The sequence below is a fragment of the Ailuropoda melanoleuca genome, chromosome 7 (assembly GCF_002007445.2).
Source record: "Ailuropoda melanoleuca isolate Jingjing chromosome 7, ASM200744v2, whole genome shotgun sequence".
Taxonomy (NCBI): Eukaryota; Metazoa; Chordata; class Mammalia; order Carnivora; family Ursidae; genus Ailuropoda; species Ailuropoda melanoleuca.
In genome coordinates, this window is record NC_048224.1 from 52,587,604 (window position 1) to 52,608,635 (window position 21,032).

Consider the following 21,032-nt stretch of genomic DNA (forward strand, 5'->3'; position numbering starts at 1 on the left):
TTCAAGTGAATTTAGCATTCACTTTGTAAACCATTGCTGTGCCAGATAGAGACATCAAGGAGGTCTGGGGCAGCCTGGCTTAGACGTTACGAAAACATAAATGACATAGGGGAGCAATGCCTTCAGGAAGGGATAGAGTCAGTGCTTCGGGCACTTAGGGAGATGGAGGATCTAGGGAGGGGATGGGGGCATTTGGAGATTCATTTCAGAGATTGCTGAACACATGGAGGACGGGGGAGGCAGGAAGACAGAAAGGAGAAGGAGCAGGATGAAGTTGGGAAAAGCAGCCAACCCAGTCTCACTGAATAAAGGATTTGGGGGAGTAATGGGATCCAGGTCTGAAAAGATATGTTGGGGGAATTCAAGATGTTAGGCAAAAACCAGAAACCCACTCTAGTTTACTTAAGAAAAGGGGGGACTGTCTTACAAGGCTGTCTCATGGAAATGATGGGAGGACCAAGGTGGAATGTCAAGGGGCTGGAAGGAGAAGCGGAAAGCTTCCTACCTCTTTCTTTTCTCTCCTTCATTCTCTATCCAGATTGGCTTCTCTGCTGAAATGTGCAGCAGCAAAGAAGTCCAGGCATTACAGTGAAAGCACCGGGAAAGTCATGAGAGAGTGTGTGCCAGTGACAGGATCCAAACGGATCATGGTAGCCCCGTCCCTGCCTGCCTCAGTTTCTCAGCTAGTGCCTTCCAAAGCTCAGTGGCTGATTCTCCCACACACGCTCAGGCTCTTCTCCACCACCGCAGGACCCGCCATACCACCCTAGCCACTACAAGCCCTGCTTGCTGAGGGGCCCTAACTTGCCTCCTCCTCCCGATTTAGATAGCACAGTGACTGCCAACTTTACCCAGGTAGGGATGCTGCCCTTAACCCCGGTGCGGTGCTCAAGGGCTCTGAGACGGATGCATCTGACTTGGGGAGGAGGTGAGGACGGTGAGGTGTGGCGGTTGTCACACAGCTGGAAAGAGTACATCACATCCAGCCAAGACTTGAACCCACGACTGGTCACCTGCAAAATTCCAGCCCCTCATTCTCACTGCGTCAGGCGCCACGAACGGCCACCAGGAGACAGCAGTACCTCCACTTAATGGATGGAGAGAGATGCGAGCTAACGCAGACTACGGTAAAATGCCTGTTTAGCCTTGAGGGCAGAATCCCACCCCTGCGAGTCGCTCGCCCGGGCCTGAAGCCCGAGCAGGTGAGGCGGTGTGGGCGGGGCCGTGTCGTGGGTGGGGCTTGGGGGACACGCGGGCTGTGGGCAGAGCCCTGTCCTAGCTGGGTTGAAGGCAGCGGGAGTGAGTGGACTCTCATGCTTGGGGGCTTTAGAGAGAAAAGGGGGCTCCGTGCCTGTGGGCGGGACACAGGGAAGGGCGGCCCCCAGAGGGACGCTGCTACGTTAGAAACGGCCAGAAGGCACTGAGGTGTGGAGGGACGACGCTCGAGGGAGCCGACCCTTTGGGTGAGGGCCGGGGCCGCGCGGGAGCTCAGTAGTGAGGAGTAGGGGGGTGGGGCCTGGGGCTGTGCTGAGGGGNACCCGAGTGCGCCCGAGCCCGCGGCCCCCGCCCGGGGCGATGGAGCCGGAGCCCGGCGGGGCGGCCGCTGCGCTTCTGCGGCAGAAGAGGGCGGCGCTGCGGCGCAGGGGGTGCAGCTTCGAGAGCCCCAGGTACCGCGGCCCGGGAGGGGTGCGGCCGGGAGGGGCGGAAGCGGGGAGCCGGCCACGTGGTGGGTGGGGGGCGGTCTGGGGGGACCGAGGGCTGCGAGGCAGCGGCGCGGGAAGGCGTCTCTGGGGGCCTCTGAGGGGATCCGGCGAGGAGCCAGGGCCGAGCGGCCGGGGTCGAGGGGAAGCTGGGCCGCCCGAGCGGCAGGTGCGGGAGGGGTCGCCCCAGAGAAGAACCAGCGAGTGTCGGGAACCCAGACCGGACGAGACGCCCCCAAACCGTCGGTGCTGAGGCAGGCCCCGAGCAGAGCCGTGCTCCAGGCGGATTTCGGGCTGTGGAGAATGTGCCGTGCCGCCTCTTGTAAATGCTCAAGGACAAGGTCGGGAAATAGCCCCCTGAAGTCCCAGGGAGGTCTCCCTCCTGCGGGAGCCTCTCTGCGCTGCCCCAGGACCCAGGCCACCTGCAGCCTCCTCAGCCTGGCTCGGCAGGTATCGCACACCTGCTGCCTCACAGCCCCGCCCATCCTGGAGCCGTGTGGCCCCCTCAACATGCCGGGCTCCTGGGGCCCGGCTGACCCGCGGACGCCTTTCCTCTGCTGGGGGAGCCCTTGCCCATCCCGGCCCCCTCGTTTGGCCTGGGGAACTCTCCTGAAACTGTCCTGTTGGGTTCCTTCTCCCTGGAACCTTGCTCCACGGACACGCCTTCCACCCGCTCTGCTCTGCCAGACCCATTCTCTCAGCGGGTATTTTCTTAACTCGGAGTGCCTCCTCCCGCTCCAGCCTGGCTAAAGTCGGCCCTGCCCTTTCCCCCCGCCTTCCAGATGACTCCAGTAGCCTCCCCACCAGACTTTGTCTTTATTCTTCTACCTCTCAAGTCCACATCCTCACTGGCCGCTGGAGGGGTCTTAGCACGACCCCTCCCTCCAGGAGCTCTCTGTGCCTCACTGCAGTGAGGGAGACCGGGGTGGGGGACAAAGAGAAAGATGGGAGGTGGGACTCTAGTCCTCACTGAGGCCGAAAAGGGGAATCAACAGCTAGGCTGACAAACCAGGATCCTTAATATGAGGTGGGAGGCCCTTGCACTGCTTGCCTTGCCCTTAGTGCCCCCGCCCCCAGCAGTACTGATGAGAGTGTAAGCCTCATCAGGGCAGGGACCATCTGGGTCCTGTTCACTACTGTGGCCCCAGAGCCTGCCTCAGGCCTGGCCCACAGAGACATTTACTGTCTATGCAATGAATAAATGCCTGACCAGCCGGTAGTTCTTTCCCTATGCTCTTTTTCTCATCTGTGCCTTTACTCCTATCATGCTCTTTGCTCTACTTAGAAGAGTCTTCGACTAACACCTGTCCCCTCTTCTTCTGGGAAGTCTTCCACGAACCCTAGGCTGAGCTCTGTGCTGTATCAGTAATCTCTGTATATATCTGTTATTCCACGTAGCACTGTGTGTAATTACCTGGATAATAAGTCTCCCCCACTAGCCTGGGAGAACCAGGCAAATAGGTTCTCTGTCCTGCTGCTGCTTACACTCGCTGCTGGAGCACGTTGGATGGAAAAAAATGTACCAAGGGATGAGGCTGAAGAGATGAGCCAAAAGCTGAATCCGGGCCTGAGGTAGAACATTTAGGTCAGCGCTCTCCAACAGAACTTTCCACAATGATGGAAACATTCTGTTATCTGTGCAGTCGGATACCGCAGCCGCTAGCCACCTGTGGCTCTTGAGCACTATTGAAATATGGCTGGTGCAACTAAGGAACTGAATTTTAAATTTTATTTGACTTTAAATTAAATAGCCACATGTGACCAATGTTTATGATATTGGATAGTGCCAATTTAGAACATTTTTCTCTTCCTCCAACTTCATACTTTTACCACCCCATCCTTTGTCTCCATGACTCCCACCGGAAAGACAAAATGACTTCTCCAGAGGTCTCTGTTTAAAACTCCATGGTAATATCGTATAAACCTTAGAGATAATGCTTACCAGTTTTCTGATCATAAAAATAACTTACGTTTGTTGCAAGAGAATTTATTTAACCCATTTTTTAAAAGATTTTATTCATGTATTTGACAGAGAGAATACAAGCAGGGGGAGTGGCAGGCAGAGGGAGAGGGAGAAGCAGGCTCCCCACTGAGCAAGGAGCCCAACAGAGGGCTCGATCCCAGGACCCTGGGATCATGACCTCAGCCAGAGGCAGACACTTAACTGACTGAGCCACCCAGGAGCCCCATTAACCCATTTTTTATTATCGTACTTGCCGTGTATTACCAGTTTTCACTCTAAGTCACATCAAATCTGCATGCATTAGTCTGTGTATAAAGAGGTAATCATTTCCTTAAGTTCATAGAAGTGATGGAAATGTTTGGATCTAAGAAAAGGGACATTTTAAAGGCTTTTGAAGCATAATGCCAAAGTGCCCGCCAGGACTTCATACCAGTTAACAGTTCTCCCAAGAGCATATAAATGTGCCTGTTTTTCCCACCACAATGCAAGGCATTATCATTTATAAATATTTGCTAAAGTGGTCCCTGTCTTTGGTAGTGAGGTGAAACTTTTTTCTCATGTTTCTTTATAATTTGTATTTCTTTTGAAAATGAGATCTATTCATGCACTTTGTCCACTTTTCCTTTGGAATGTTCATCTTTTCCTTATTGAATTGAAGCACTTTTTATTTATTAAGGAAATTAATTTTTGTGACCAAATAGGTAGCATATTTCTCACAGTTCGTTATTTGCCCTTTAACTTTCTTTAGTGTTTTTGGTAGTTTTTATTGTTATTTTTTAAAAGTTAGTTACATCTATTTATTCCTCCTGTTTATGCTTAATTAGAAAATAATTTCCTAACTTGAAACAGATCAGTGTTCATCTACAGTTTCTCTTATTTTGCTGCTTTAAAAAAATCCTCTTTAATCCTTTAATCCAAATTACCTCACTTTTAAGGGAAACTATTAACAGCTGTCTTGTATTGGGGTGGCATAATGGACAATTAGGGCCAGGAGGAGAAAAATTACCTGTGACCGATCTTAACCATACAAGTGTGTGGGTACCTACAGCCGATCTGTTGTTCCAGAAGGTCCAGGGTGGGAATGGGGTGTGTGAATGCTCAGAGAGCTCTGCAGGTGTTTCTGACAGACAACCAGGGATGAGAGCCTCAGCCTCACTTGTGGGCCTGCTCCCAGCTTAGCCTCCCTTACTCCAAAGTCCTCAGTTACTTCTCATTTCCTGTTGTGTCAAGTTTAAATGCCACTGCCTCATGTGTAGGACCTTTCAGAATCTGGTTTAACCATATTTACTCAATCATGTTGACATCAGGAGAAAACGGCATGACTTTCAGAATGGCAACTGTCTTTGCTAAATGGCCTGTGTCAGCTCGGTTAACTGGCGGGCAGACACAGCCTGTGATGAGTGTAAAGGAACAACGTGGGGCGTGGCCCAAGCTTTAGGCCTCCAGGTAGGGGGGGCAGTGAGAGAGACAAGCTGGGAAATCTGGGAGCCAGAAGGCAAGACACTGACGCCGTTAAACCACTTGCTGCAGATGTGTTTGTCCTCATTTTGTAGGAAGGCGTATCAGATAGTGTCCAAGAACAAGGACTTTGGAGGGAGACACACCCGGGTTCAAGTTTCTCTCTTTTCACTTGTGGCGTGTGTGGCCTTGGCCAAGTTGCTTAACCCTCTGACCCTTGATTAACTCCTTTGTAGAATGACAGTAACACCCACCTAACTCACTCGACTGATGTCAGCCTTGAATGAACTGATTGATGCGAAGTGCTGAAAACAGCGTCTGGCACAAAGCATTACCAAATGGCAACTTTTCCAGACCAAAGTGATTCACGTTTATGCACAAGTTCTCAACCTTTCCCTTCTCTTGCCTCATTCCAATTTTGGTTTTACCCATTCAATTTTTCTTCCTCCCCTCCCCCTCGGAGCAAGGTCCTGCCTTGCTTTTTTGCATTTTTGAGCTGCAGATTTAGGAAGAGAGGGATCGAAGAGAAGAAGAGTAGGTACACAAAGCTCTGGTTAGAACTGGGTGATTAAAAACTTCAAGGGGGTTTTAGTGGTGAGAGGTACAGAGACACGTACTTTGGATGAGGGAGGCTAATAGGTCTCCCTGTTCTTTTTGTTGCTCAAAGATATATTTTAAGAAATATACCTGTTATCTTTCGTGACTTTGTGGTGATCAAGAAATACAGTTAATGAACTTGAGTTATTTTAAATCACTATTGCTACATTCTCTCATTCTGGCTGCAACACTTCATAGAGTCAAACCACATATGAGCCACAGTATTAGCAGGGTTACACATCGAATTGAATTTGAAAGGCAAATTCTAAAGATCAAAGACTGTCAACACTGAATGGAGCTGTAGACAACACTTAGGTTAATCTCTCAGAGCGTGTTCTTCCAATGTGGCCCCTGGACCAGCAGCATCAACTTGTTAGAGATGCAAATTCTCAAGCCCAACCCCAAGTCTACTGAATCAGAATCACAGGGGATGGGGCTCAGGAAACTGTTTGGGAACCAGGGTGCTCTCATCTAATATAGTGCTTCCCAAACCTAACATATAGGAGAATCCCCAGGAGGCCTTCTTAAAACAGTTCCTTGGACCCGACCTCTACAGATTCTGATTCACTCGGTGGCTGTGGGTCTATGAATTGTACTTCTTTTTTTTTCTTTTTTTTAAGATTTTATTTATTTATTTGACAGAGAGAGAGACAGCCAGTAAGAGAGGGAACACAAGCAGAGGGGGGTGGGAGAGGAAGAAACAGGCTCCCAGCAGAGGAGCCCAATATGGGGCTCGATCCCAGGACTCTGGGATCACGCCCTGAGCCGAAGGCAGACACTTAACGACTGAGCTACCCAGGCGCCCCTGAATTGTACTTCTCACAAGCCTCTAGCACTGCTGGCCCAGGGACAGACTTTGAGAACCATCCCGCTAGGGCAATGCAGACATCTTTTTTGTAACAGCCCTCCCAGCAGGTCACCTTCCACTAATTACGTCTATGGTCAAGGAGCCCATACTGCAAGCCTTTTTGTTATTGGGCAACTCTATTGCCTTTCCCTAATAGCGCAGTCAAAGCCTGCCTGATTATGTTGACCACCCATCGTTCATGATTCTGTTTTGATACCTACTTGCAGCAGCAGTGTCTGGGGTTGTGATGCCAGGTGAAAAGTGGTGGCTTGCATTCTGGGGCATAGACTCAGTGGTCAAGTGGTTCTCATTCCTGTCTACGCAGGTGCGATCATCGAGCAGTTCTTGAGCGACAAGCAGGACTAGTAATGTATCACATCTTTTCTGATTAGTACCTTACCAGTAGTTAATACTTTTTAAGATTACTGAGGTCAGTGAATGACAAGCAGAGAAAAATTATTGATTCATAGAATTGCAAAATTGTGGAGTGTGGACCAAGCAAGCTTTGGGAGAGGGTAGATCTAGGTACTCAAATTATGTCGTCCGTAGGCTTTCTTCATTTTCTGGGTGGACTTATTTTCCAAGTCTTTCCTCAGGAGGCAAAGAAAGTTAACTATTTCAGGCTTGTTTTCTACCAGCGTACACTCCCCACCCCCAGCAGAAAGATAGTGCCTCTCTCTCAATAGTTCTAGAGCGTGTTTCCCAAGCTTGACATTCATTGGATCTCTTGAGTTGTATGCTCATCCCTGAACCAGTCGTTTGGGCTAGAAGGGGGTAAAACATGCTAATGGGCTGGGTCTGGGTCAAGTGCCCAACCCAGAACTGAGAGATTAGATCACTTCCATCCATAGAGACCAAGAGGAAGTGATTGCCCGAAGGAAAAACCATAGTGCGATCACCAGAAGTGGAATTGACGCTGGGCTGACCTCCCATCCCCCAAAAAAGTGCCATTACATCTGCGAAGCTTTCTAAAATAGATACCCAAATGCCAGCCCAGAGTCACAGCATTGGGTTTTCTGTATTTTTTTTAGTTCTCATTGTAAAAGGCTACCTTAGTTGAGTGTTTAAAGTATGCTTACTAAGTTTAGCCACAGTGGGTGCAGAGCCCTACATAGAAGAGATTTTGAATCACAAAGAGAAAACATATCTTCTGCTTTCTCAAATACTGCTTCCTACATAGTGGCTTCCTTGTTAGTAATGCATATAACCTACACCTTGTGAGAACAAATTTGATGCCAAGACAGATGCTTTCTTGTTCCTGAACATGGCTTTCGAGGCCGAGACAGGATCAGAAAAGAACAATTACCCATTATGCGTCGTGTTGCCTTCTTCTTCCTTATGTTTCTCCTGACTTTCAGATTCTCGGATTTTTTTTTTTTCTGTTTTTCCAGGAGACTCTTTTTCCCCCCAGGTAGTTTTGTAAACTATTATTTTAATGTGGGCTGTTTTCATAATCTTCATTTCTCTATATTATGTAGTTATTCTTCTTGTTTGTGTCGGGCCCTTAAGTATTTAATCACAAATAAATCTGCTGCTGTCAGTTTTCTTTTGGAAAAACAGCAGTCTTCCTGGGAAGGGTTATTAAGAGCTGTCTTGTATTAGGCTGACATAATGGGCTCTTAGGGCCAACAGAAGAAAATTAATTTCATATTATGTCTGTTCTCCTAAGAGAAGGGAAAAAACAACTTTTATTATTCACCAAGAGTTTAAGTTAATACAAACCAGCTTCCTTTCTCAGAGGAAGACAATAGTCAAATTCGTTTTGCTTTAGAAGGTTAATATGAGAAATTATGTTTGGTTGTCTGGCTTCCAGATTTGAAGATCTGAACAGAGGTGGAGCCTGTAAGAAAATTATAAGAGATTTGGCCTGTACAGTGAGACTCACTGCTGGTTTTACCATGGGGGAAAAAAATTCTAAAGCAGCATATGTAAGCGTAGAGGTGTGGGAAAATGGGAGCCACACATCCGCTTGTCTCTAGAGCTAGGATCGTAGAGGACAAGAAGTGAATGAGAGTGAGCAGTGAGGTGTCGCTGCTGCCCAAGGAGGTTTATGTTAAAGGCTGCTCCTGTAGGATTGCTTGTAAAAGCAAAAAAAAAAAAAAAAAAAAAAAAAAAAAAAGTCCTTTGGGAACGTATCAATATAATGCTAATAATTTGATGCCAAAAAGATTAAAAAGATTGACGCCAATCTCTGTTTTCTGACTTGAAAAGATATCTAGGATGCTCATATATGTTAAGTAAAAAGAAACAAATGGCTTCTTCTGGTAGTAGCAAGTGTGTAGAATTACAAATAGAATTTAAAATTTCCTAGTAGCCCTTCTTTTTTTTTTTTTTTTTTAAGTAGGCTCCACGCCCAACGTGGGGCTTGAACTCACGACCCTGAGATCAAGAGTCGCATGTTCTGGGGCGCCTGGGTGGCACAGCGGTTAGTGGTGCCTGGGTGGCACAGCGGTTAAGCGTCTGCCTTCGGCTCAGGGCATGATCCCGGCGTTATGGGATCGAGCCCCACATCAGGCTCCTCTGATATGAGCCTGCTTCTTCTCCCACTCCCCCTGCTTGTGTTCCCTCTCTTGCTGGCTGTCTCTATCTCTGTCGAATAAATAAATAAAATCTTTAAAAAAAAAAAAAAGAGTCACATGTTCTACTGACCAAGCCAGCCAGGTGCCCCCTCTATGAGCCATAGCTTAAAAAATAAAAAGAAACAGGTGAAATTAATTTTAATAGTTTATTCTGTTTAACTCAATATATCCAAAATATTACCATTTTAACATACAATCAGTATTAAAAATAATGAAGATAATTTACTTCTTTCAGTACTTTCTTTGAATTCTGGCGTGTATTTTACGCTTGCAGCATCTCAAGTCAGACTAGCTGCATTTTAAGTGCTCAGTAGCCATGTGTGATCTGTGGCTCCCTCATCGGACAGTGCAGATATGGATTTCGGGTAGGAAGTTTTTGAAAGAACACATCAAGGTTTTTGTTTGTTCCATAATACGACTGTGAGTCACAGGGAAATAGGAAAAGGAAAAAAATTTGGGGAGAAAAAAGATACCAGGAGACTTTAGGAAAAAGAAATCACTAAGCTTTATTAATCAGGAAGGACAGCTGTGATTTGATGGACATTTATTAACTGTTCACATAAACCCCAAGTAAGACTTAGACTTTGAGACTTAAATGTGAAACCAATATATCATGGATACATGATGTAATTACTTTTTTTTTTATTTGGGGGAAATCAGTGTAAATTAACAGTTGGTTTTACCGTGGAGGTAAAAAAACAGCGAGGAGGACATGGTTTTCTGTGTCAAATGCTGCTGATAGGTCAAACAAGAAGAATTTAGAATTAACCATTGGGTTTAGCGTCATGGGTCATCGGTGGCCTTTTGAGAAGAGCTGTTTCTTTGGAACAGTGAGGATGAAAGTCTCACTGGCCTGGCTTCAGGAGATAAAGGAGGAGAACTGGAAGCAGTGAATATAGTCAGCTCTTCTCAGGAGCAGAGGGGCTATGAGTCGAAAATTGTTGGTTTGTTTTATTTGGTTTCGATTTGGGGTTTTCTGCTTTTGTTTTATAAAGATGTTTATATCCGATGGGAATGATCCAGTAAAGAGAAAAGATTTAAGTAGGGGCAGAGGGTGTTTTACTTAAAAAAGAGAAAACTCACAGAGTGTATAATAGCTGCCTGCCCACATTTGAAAGCGTGTCAAATGAAAAAGGAATCAGGCCCACTCCGCTCTGTGTATGGCCCCGGGCTAGACCTAAAATCACAGTGGGTATGAGGGATAATAAAACAGATTGGGCTCAACACATGAAAGTACATTCCAGCGGTCGGTGCGGCCCATGCCAGCATGGCTTCCTTCAAGATGCAGTACAATTTTTATTACTGGAGATGTTAAAGCATCTATAGGTTAGACTAGTATTTCTCTACTCTTTTGTGTTTTCGGCACACTTTTGGATACAACAGTTTTCGGCGGCACACTTGTAAAGGTGCAAAGCAGTGTTAAGCTGGTCAGTGCCAGCGAGAACATAACGGTTACCCGCTCCAGCAGTGACCTGAGAAGCATCCCCAATTAGCATGCTGTTCTTTGGTTAGCACTTCTCTGCTGTTTGAGCAGAAATGCTTAGTGCTGCAAACACGCCCTCTTTTGTATTCAAAAGGCAAAATTTCTACATAGTCCATAAAAGTACTTAGCCTCATCGTTGTTCCCCCTGGAGGATTACCCACCACTGCACCCACCAGAAGAAAATCCTACCCCACTCTGCACAGGGTCACATGAACTGTTAAGCTCAAAATCCAATCTGACAAAGATCACTCTAAGACTGTCGGTCAGGAATCGGTTGCTGACCACAGAATCCACTCTACCTAGTATAAGCAGAATGAGATTTAATAGTGACACAGGAAATTAAGTCCTTACAAAGTTGTGGCAGGGTGGATAGCTCAGACTCTAGTCTGAGCCCCCAAGAACAGCTCCCAGACCCCAGAACTACCGTGCTCTGCCATGACCAGGAAGGCTGCCATTCATAACAAGAAGCTGATAGAGGTCAAGAACCTGCCAGTCCTTGAGCTAACTGCAGAGCCACACTACCAACTCTTTTGATCCCAAAGCTGCCGCCGCAGCTTCAGAAAGCTATAGAATAAGAAGTCACTGACTCCAGAACCACTGACTCCAGAACCGCTGACTCCAGAACCACAGCTCTATCATGATCTACAAAAGCAAGATGGCACCCTGTATCCTCTTTCTGAATCTGCCAGGCTTCATTGTGAGTGAGAGGCTCTCGTGAGTGCGTCTGATGTGTGGAATCTAATTCATCTCCAGAACTCTAAACCGCAAAGAAGGGTAGGGGATTGACATTTTAGCTTTCTAACTTTTGTGCACTGGAATGGGGCTGAAATGGGTATTGAGCAAGTCATTCCACAGTAGCTGCCACAAACAGCGTCTTTCTTCAGTCACGGCAAAAATAAATCAGACACATTGATCAAAAGTTAGTAGCACGCTAGTGACGGTTCCCTGTACGGAGGTAAAAACAAGAAATCAGGCCTCAGCTAGGTGCTTGAAGTGGATCTGCCAACTATACGTATCAGTGATTCTATAGTTTGAGCACAAATGGAAGTCAGGACATAGGTACCAGTCCTGCATTTTATGACGGGAAAGAAAAGTGTCTTTAGAAGGCCTGCCAGCCAGTAAGTGTTTTCCAGTGTCTGTGCCATAAATCAGCCTGGATTGATGTTTTGCAGATGGTTTGTCTTTGCTCCATGCACTTGTCACAGTCCTCACAAAGGAGCTGCCTGCCAGAGATTGGCAAAGAAATAGAACAGGTCCCACGGCGGTCTGACTAAAGCCACCAGTGACCTCATTGAAGAGCCGCCACAACAGTCTGACATAGTCTCCCTATTCCAGATGAATATCTCCCTCCTGGTTTTGCGTTCACACGGTCACTTACTCACTCAGCAACTATCAAGCACTTCTGTGTGCTAGGCACTGGGGATACACCATGAATAAGACAGGTGGGGTTCCTGCTCTCATGAAGCGAACATTCTAGTGGAGGGAGGAGACAAGGTTTGGGCAAACTAATGAATAACATTTGGGGACTGAGGGAATCTGCTTTCTCGTGCCCTGAGCTCTGCTCCTATGACTGCGGAGCCAGCTCAGATCCCAAAAGCTGCTCTTGGTTTGAAGAGAGGCAAGAATGATGATTTGTGCTTAGTTTAAGGTTGCTTTCAGCCAACCATCAGAGCAAGGAATAATGTGCAAGGTCAAGAATGCAGGGGAGTGGGTGTGGCTCCCAGGAGGCTTCCAGGTTCCTCAGGAGATTTCCACAGATGCTCTGCTGTCAAAGCAGCTTGTACCAAGGGGCCAGAACTGAGACCTTGTTGCCTTTCATGACATTTTGCTGCATTCAGGGGTCTGCCTACCCGCATGGGAGACAGCACTTGTGCCTCAGTTGGGTCCTTCTATGTCTGTTTCTTGCTGCATCCCCAGGCCTGGCCAAGCCTGGCGGTGGTCCCCAAGTGGAGTGCTGGTCCCCAATTGGAGCGCCCGCTGAGTCTTCCTCAATGGCTGCTGTTGCTTCTCGTGGCCTTCAGCAGAGAGCTGACCGAGAAGCAGGCCATGTTTCTCTTTACTCACCTCCCTGAAGACCCAGATACTAACACTTGAGGCACACGCAGGGCCTGGGAGTTACAGCCGAAGATGAGAGAGCTGTAAACTGCTTCTGAGGACTGTCTTCGGTCCCATAAAAACCCAGGCACATCCCAAAGCCCCCTACACAGAGATTTGCTCATAGACACCCTCTCGTCCTCTCCTTCAGGCCCACCGCCCCCCCCCAGAAGGCACATGGACACTGTGAACCAACCTTTTCCTAGCCACATTCTAGGGCCACGTGCAGTCTGTCTATTGTATTATTTGATCTTTTGTTTTGAGAGAGTTGTTTTCTTTCTTTTTTTTTTTTTTGAGAAAACAAAGCTGTTAATAACATTTTCATCTGATACCTATCAAAAATCTTCTGATCTGTACTCCTCATCTGCCTTTTGCAAACCTTTCTTCATAGGCCCTGTGCTAGTTTATTCCTGCATGTTCATTCTGGAACTGAAGCAGTTCTGTCTGGGTCTGTGTTTACCCACGAACAATATGGGCAGATTCACCTTGACTCCCATCCCTGGTCATCTGAGCAATGGTGAAGCTTCTCTTTCAGAGCTGGAGCTGGAGGGCTGGCCTGGACGCGCCTCAGGAAGCGGGAAGGGCCCAGAGGCAGTGGGAATGTGCCATCTGTTCTTCCTCTCTCCTCAGGCTTTCCCTCCCATCTGCCAGGCTCCTGTGCCTGTGGGGTTTGTGAGCCCGTGGCAGGACTCGCCTTGAATTTCCAACCCCCCCGACCCCCACTTCAGGGCAAACAGGGCCCTCCAAAGATGACCTGGGTCAGTGTGATTTCCCATGCGCCGCCTTCTGGTGGACTCAAATGTCCTTTTGGCTAATAGTTTTCAAGAGGGTCTAATGGCTCCTAAGATACACTTTTTCCTCTCGCCTTCACCCTTTCCTCAGATTAGGCCAGCCCTTCTTATAGCAGACTGGGGCAGTGGCAATAAAAAAGAGAGAGAGAAGAAAAAACCGCTTCTTCCCAGTCTTGCCCATGCTTCCAGCCCTCATTCCTCTGAATCAGGCGTTGTCAGGCCTTTAGAGCATTCTTGCTCGTGTCCCTAACCTGACGTCAGATAGGTAGCACTCGGCGTTCGCTTTCACTTTGTCCGCACATATTGTATATAGCAGATCTTCAGAGTATGGAGTTAGGCCATTCTCTTCTTTCAGGAAGTTTCTTCTATATATTGAGCCATTTTTGCTTATTTCCATGGGTTCCAAGGAGTTATGCCAATGAACACTTGCTCTGCCATCCTTCCAAGAAGTTTCTCAACTGCTAGATATATTCAGCAGTGAGACCACAGAGCTAAAATGTCAGGAGATGAAGAGGAACATACATTTTTTTAAATTGGGAAGGTAAGACTAAAAAAGCTAACAAGTGAGTAAAAAGATTAAAACTCACAGTGATGGGACGGAATCTGAACAGTGAGAAAACGAAGCTCAAGAATTAGCTGAAAGGATGGAAAAGAATGAAACTCTAAAGTTATGGCGAAAGGATAAAAGTAAATGGTAGGAAAGTCTAAAAGAACTCGCATTTAAGTATTTTTAAACAAACTTTTAAAGATTCAAGGCCTAGAGAATCACATGCTAAGACAATGAAATAACCTGAGTATTTAAAGATTAAAATAAGTGAAAAGGTGGAATGTAAGCAGTGCATAAGGTTATCTCATTCAAAAGATGTACCTGTAGGGGTGCCAGGCTGGCTCAGTTGGAAGAGCACGTGACTCTTGATCTCAGGGTCGTAAGTTCGAGCCCCACGTGGTGTGTAGAGATGACTTAAATAAAACTTACAATGGGCGCCTGGGTGGCACAGTGGTTAAGCATCTGCCTTCGGCTCAGGGCGTGATCCCGGCATTATGGGATCGAGCCCCACATCAGGCTCCTCCGCTATGAGCCTGCTTCTTCCTCTCCCACTCCCCCTGCTTGTGTTCCCTCTCTTGCTGGCTGCCTCTATTTCTGTCAAATAAATAAATAAAATCTTAAATAAATAAATAAATAAATAAATAATAAAACTTAAAAAAAAAAAAAGATGTACCAGGAGTGACTGATGTACAGAGACGTCTAAGACTGTGTTTAGGTAGAAAAGCAGGTCACAGAACATGGCACCATCTACAGACATAGGTGTCACACAGAGTTTTGCAGAGACGTAGAGAACCGAGCGCTAGGGATCGCACCGCTGTTACCTGGAAGTGGGAAGGGACTGGAGGTGGGGACGTTGTGGGCACTGTCAGGTCCCCTCAGGTCCCCTTACCATTTCTGGCTGCTTCTCCCCTCCCCTCTTCAGTGCACCTTGGCTCCAACACCCACGCCAGCCCCCACTCCCTCGCAGCTGCTCTGGCTGCATGTGTACCTGGGCTTCGCCCCACCCGTGGCCCTCAGCACCTTGTGCCGGGCAGTCTGCCTGGTGGGACAGTGTCCAAAATGTAAAGCAAGCAACATAGGTGATTTTACATTTTCTAGTAACCACATTAAAATTAATTCTAATATTCTTAGAATTTTATCTTCAACATGAATCAATATAGAAATTGTGAATGAGATGTTCTAAATCCTTTGTCAGTGTATTAAGTCTTGGAAATCAGCATGTATTTTTACGCGTCCACAGCTCTCTTTGCCCACATATCAGCTGCTTGGTTGTCACAGGTGGCCACTTACGGCAGCCCAGCTCACCCAAACTGAAGCTGTCCCCTCAGAGGACTCTGCCTGCAAGAGAAACCTCACATCCCTGCCCTGCTTCCTCCACTCCCTTATGGGTTTCTTTTAGAAGCACTTTCTTAATAAAATTTTTGCATGTATTATTATTATTTGTAACAAAAAAATCTAAAGGATTCAAAAGGAAACAAAAAATGTTCTCTCTCATCCAGAAGCCCTGCTTTGTGGTTTATTTGTTTGTTGATTGGTAAGGCAGCCATAAACTCTAGGGAGCCTGGGTTTCAGAAGGCTGGGAGGGGGGGGGGCGTCCCACTGAGTAAAGAATAACTGATAACATCCCAGGAACTTGGCTTCTTGCCATTTGTCAGCTGTGGAAAGGCTTGAGCCTTTGATGTTTGTCTGGTCGCTGCCCAGATAGGTAGCCTCAGGCCACCCGAGGGTGAGATTATCTGGGAGTCTGGCTCAGGTATGCAGCACGTGGCTTGGCTTCCCCGGGCCCAGGACAGGCCCTGGGGGAAGCTGGGTCACCGCTCAAGGAGGAATGGCAGACGGGCCTGGCAGCAGTGAACTTTCTTTCATTCCTAACATGCCTGTAGCCTAGCTGGTACCACTGTAGCAGCTTGGGAGTGGGCAGCGCCTGTCTGGCTCCACGCAGCGAGGCTGCAGAGGCTCCCTTCCCTTGGCATCAGCTCCGCGCCAGGATGGTGGTTCCCTCTGCAGATGCCGCCTCCTCGTTGATAATGCCGCTTGAGCCAGTAGGCCTTCTGTGCTTTGCCTTGTCACAGTCTTTATGAAGAAGGCGTTCTAAAGAGTCCCTTTTGACCAGAGTGCCATTGGAGATGGCTTTTGATTTCTATGTTTGCATTTCCAAGGAATTGGATTTAGTTTGCTTATTTGTCTGTCACTGGAGGTAGGGGTGAGGGAAGAAGGCCGGCTGCTAATTGGCTTAGAAAATAATTCCAGTCCAGAGCCGAGATGCCTGTGTTTCCCTAACGAAGCAGCCCCTTCATCCCAGAACTACCTTTCCCACTTGCCTCGCTGTGTCCTCAGAGAAAGGAGCAGGCAGGTTGCAGGAATACATTTCTCAATTTAGTCTCCTATGCAGCTCACTTATTTAGTCAACGGGCTTTTGCTGCTTATGTACTATATATGCCATTAGTCTTGAAGGGTCGGTTTGGTCCTTTCTGTCTACAGTGTTGTTGCCAGCATAGGCTGTTTTGATGGCTTTTCTTGCATATTTTAATTGGAAATAAGGAGAGAAAACCAAGTATTCTGGGACTCACACGGTGATGGAGGTCCCACGTCTAGTTAATCTCCAAAAGCACTCTAGACCGAACTTTCTCTTACTGAATGAATGTTGTCTTTCTCTGAGTCTGTGATGGCTTGAGTGCTCACTGGTCCTCCTTTTACCTTAGACCCCACTCACTTGACATGGTGGATGACTTCGCTCAGTACTGAGGGATGTGACAGGATTGCACGGGGCCTGGGGCGCACGCCTTCCTCTCCCACAGCGTGCACGGGCATCGCTTGGTGCAACGAGGGTGTGGTGCAGTCTCACTGGGGCACCTGGGTCTTGGAAGTGCCTTGGCTTCGTCCCTCCTGACTTCCTCATGGGGGCTGGCCTTGAGGTAAGAGTGCCAGAGTAGGCCAGCGATTGGCCTGCCATTCCTGTTCTCTGATCTCAGTGCCTTTCCCAACTCCTTGTGCTTCAGCCCGGCACCTCAGCCTCCAGGCCCACTGATGGATCCGCTGACCAAGGGGTCCTGTAGGAGTCAGATGGCACAAACCCTTCTATGGAAAGCCAAGTCGTCTCTCTCCTTTGGCATCCAGCCTCTTCAGACATGGCCAACAGGAGACCCTGAAGTAGAGTCCCAGGTCAACCTGTAAGTAAGTAAAAGAAACATCATCTGTTTGGGCCCATGCGCAGTCTAACTTGAAATCCCTTAATGCTCAGAAAGAAAATACTTTTTACCTTTTCAGGGAGAATAGGGAGGGGGGTGGGGAGTGGATGGTCGGTTCCGAGATTTCCTTTCTGTTCTTAATGATGCCTTCCTCGTGTATTTCTTTATTTGGCAGTAGTCACTGAGCACCCACTCTGGCCAGGCCCTGTGTCAGGCATGGTGAGCACAATAGATTCAGTTCGTCTTCAGGGAATTTGCAGCTCATGGGACAGATAGCCCTTTGTCAAATAATCACGCAAAGAAACACTAACAGATTGTGACAAGTGCTATGAAATGTGTTGCCTTGATTCAATAAACATTTACAGAAGGCCTTTCTGTGTGCCAGGAGCATCTTGGGGATATAAGAGAATAGGGCAGTGTCCTTACCCTTGAATAGCAAATCATATCTACATGGGGGGAAAATCCAATATTATTCACAAGAGGTGATAATAATAAGTATAGCATAACTAATAGGGACGTCCCATAGGGTGGTAACTGTGTTTTCCTGTTTACTCCTGAATCCTCAGGGCTTTGTTATGTACAAAAATATCTGTTGGATGAATGAATAAGTGAATGAAGAGGAGAATATGAATCAGGGAGCTCAGCCTCCGGGGGAATCCGGGGTTAGTAGGTACAACAACATGATTGACTTACGAACAAATGAGATGCCTCATCAATTCAATGTGACAAGTATTTATCAGTACTTTGCTGTACCCAGTGCGTTTGTGAAGCTAATTCATAGCTGGGGGCAGGGATCAGGATCACCTGCAGAGCATAAACAACTTATGCCCCAGGCCTACCCCAGAGATTCTGATTCAGTGACTCTGGAGTAGGCCAAAGAGGACTCTCCGGGATGTTTGCCTTCCCAGAACTGATAGCCTGTCCAGGGAGACAGACAAGTAACCAAATAACTCCAGTCCTACTTGATAAGAACCAAGTATAAAGCGCTTTAGGAGTAAGTACTCTGCCGGAGCACAGGGAAGAAAAAGCGGTACAGCTGAGATCAGTAGTAGGATGTGCCTTGGCCAGGACAGCAATGGGGGGAGAAGACCACTTTAAACAGAGGAACTACAGAGCTAAGGCCCAGATTCATGAAAAGAATGTTTCAGCAGTGTTGACAGGTGTTAAACCAGTGGTTCTCAACGCTGACTGCACATGAGAATCAACCCCAGCAGCTTTAAGAGCAAGGAAGCCTGCCTTATTCCTCCCAGATCCTGAGGTCTAGGCTGGGACACAAATACCAGTACTTTATAAAGCTTCCCAGATGATTCTCAAATGCCATAAAGGCTGAGAAATGCTGCTTTCACAAAAGTGACCACACGTAATTAAATAAATACAAAATAGAAGCAGCTTCTGTGCCTCGCCAAGGGGTCTGAACTTTCTAACTAACCTAGGCTATGGGGAGACTTTGATAGCATTTACAATCTGAAGAGCTAATGCCGTTTAAAAAGTACAAGGTTCACATCGTTTAGAAAGATTCACGATTGCCAGTTCCGTTGTGTTTCTTCAAGGAAACCAGGGCGAGTCTGGAGTCACCGCCGGCTTTTCAGAGTGACCACCATACCTCCCATAAATGGCCCTTTAATGAGAATAGGAGATTTAATCTGAAACCTAAAATTTCAGTAAATAGTGAATTATCTGAGCAGAATGATCCTGTTGCTGGCAAGGAAGGGCAGTGAAACAGGGGCTCCATCTACTGAGGGTGCGGTGGAGAGGACGTCCCTTTGCGGTCCTCCTGAGCTCGCAGCGGCAGCTAGTTCACACCGGGCGTACCCGCAGCCGCCTCTTTTCTAGACTACAAGCCCCATAGCGCTCTACGCGTATGACGCAGTCAAAGAGGCGGACAGGGCTGCGGAAGAGCCTATGAGATGCAGCGGAAGCAACCGAATTGGTATCTGGAGGGCCCTATTGGTGAGTTATCTGGTCAAGGGTAGGCCCAGGCCTTGGTGATTGGCGGCCGCCCGGCTGGCTAGCTGCCGGGAGAAGCGGTTTAGTGAACCGAGTTCGGATCAAGGACTGGACGCCAGACTCAGGGGCCGGACTTGAAAATGATTCTACCAGGAGTCGGATGTTAGGTTCTCTGGAAAACGGGCTAGAAGATGTGTTTTAAAGAACCGCTGCCATTCTGTGGGCCGCTCATTCATTAACTCATTCATTCAATAGTATTTATTGATTACCTGTGTACCAGGAACGTGGGCAAACATCCTAAATGCGTTTTCTCATTTGGTCTTCATGAAAAACCCGATGAGGTAGCTACTGTTAGCTCCATTTTACAGGTAAGGAGCTGAAGTCCAGAAGGGTTAAGAGACGTGTCCAAGACAGCGTGTAAGTGACAGGGCAGGGATTTTGAACCTAGATTTTCTAGCTCCAGTGCCCGTCTCCTAACCTCAGGGTGCTCAGCCATGCAATCAGGAGCAGAGTGTTTATGGAATGTAGGCGTCCAGAGAGCATCTTGATATGTATGAATATATATGCATACATATTCAAGTGAAGAATATAACAGTATCTTACTGGACACCAATCTGGACAGATTCTGATAACAGACAATTCACTGAGCACCTGTGTGCTGCGCTGGACCCTGTGCTAGGCACTGGGGATGCAAAGAAAGCCTCTCCTTCCAGATGAAGCGGGCTGAGGAAAGTGCTATTCCCTAGGGCAGTCTAAGGATTTCCCAGTGGAGGGAATACCTGAAGAATGGAGCTTTACCAGGCGGAAGTGGGAGCGGCCTTCCCAGACAGAGGTGACCATATGTGCAAAGGCCAGCAGCATCAAGGCACTCTGAGTGTTTAGAGAACTGTGAATAGTCCCATTTGGCCAGTGCTTCTTGAGAAGTGGTGGGTGGTGAGTCTGGGAAAATAGACAGAAGCCTACTTAACCACTGGGGAGTGGGAGGGCTTAACCACCCACTAAGAAGTTTGGTTTTGAGTCTGTGGACCGGGGCATAGCATGATGAGATTTGCTAATTGGAAAAATAACTGGTGTCAGTGGGCAGCTAAGTTGCAGCAGGATAAGGCTGGTGGCAGGGGACCGCATTAAGAGTGGACGGGGAGGAGATATAAGCATTCTAATGAGTGGCAGGAACCATGGGATTGATTCAAGAAATATTAGAGAGGAAGATTAGTGTGGCACATGTGTGGTTGGTGGGGTGATAAGTGGGCCTCTGAGTTTTGACTCAGGCAACTGAGTGGTTGATCTTGCCATTAATGAGAGGACCCTGAGATGAGACAATGCAAAACCCAAGATAGAATAAGATAAAGATCACTAGATAAATGCCGTCAGTACTGAAAAGGGGTACAGTTACATCTCTGGGGGCAGAAGATGCTTAGGAAAGTCTTCTCAGAGGTAGTAATATGAAGTGGACCTTGAAAAAGGAGCACCTCCCTTCCTTCTTTTCTTTTTCTGGATTATCTTTTAATAGGCAGAGATGGGGAGGAGGACATTCTAGATGGCCAGATCTTGGTTTGCCTCTTGTGTGGTGCAGTAGTAGGAAGTCTGGAACGTCAGATTGAGGGGCATATTGTAAAAGATCTTGGGCCACTGGAAGACTCTGAATGGTGTTTGAGACACGCAGGTGATGGCTTGAGCCCTGCGTTGGCAAAGTTAATTTCACAGCTGTGTACAGCAATGAGGCCAGGAGCCAATTAAGAGATGGACTAGGCTGTGTCGTCTTAGTTGTAAGTTACATAAATCCAACTCAAATTAGTTTAGGCCAAAAAAGGAGAATGTCTGGGTTCATGTAACCAAAC

At 47.4% G+C, this 21,032-nt stretch overlaps 1 protein-coding gene across 1 annotated transcript in view; it reads left to right on the forward strand.

The window, feature by feature from the left end:
* Positions 1 to 1,543: 1,543 nt before the first annotated feature.
* The window catches only part of GARNL3 (GTPase activating Rap/RanGAP domain like 3), a 146,001-nt gene continuing 126,512 nt past the window's right edge, over positions 1,544 to 21,032 (forward strand). The window contains exons 1-2 of the mRNA XM_034664549.1: positions 1,544 to 1,667; positions 17,059 to 17,229. Of these exons, the coding sequence (XP_034520440.1) occupies positions 1,576 to 1,667; positions 17,059 to 17,229 (263 nt within the window). The 5' untranslated portion in view covers positions 1,544 to 1,575. The remainder of the gene's footprint in view (positions 1,668 to 17,058; positions 17,230 to 21,032) is intronic.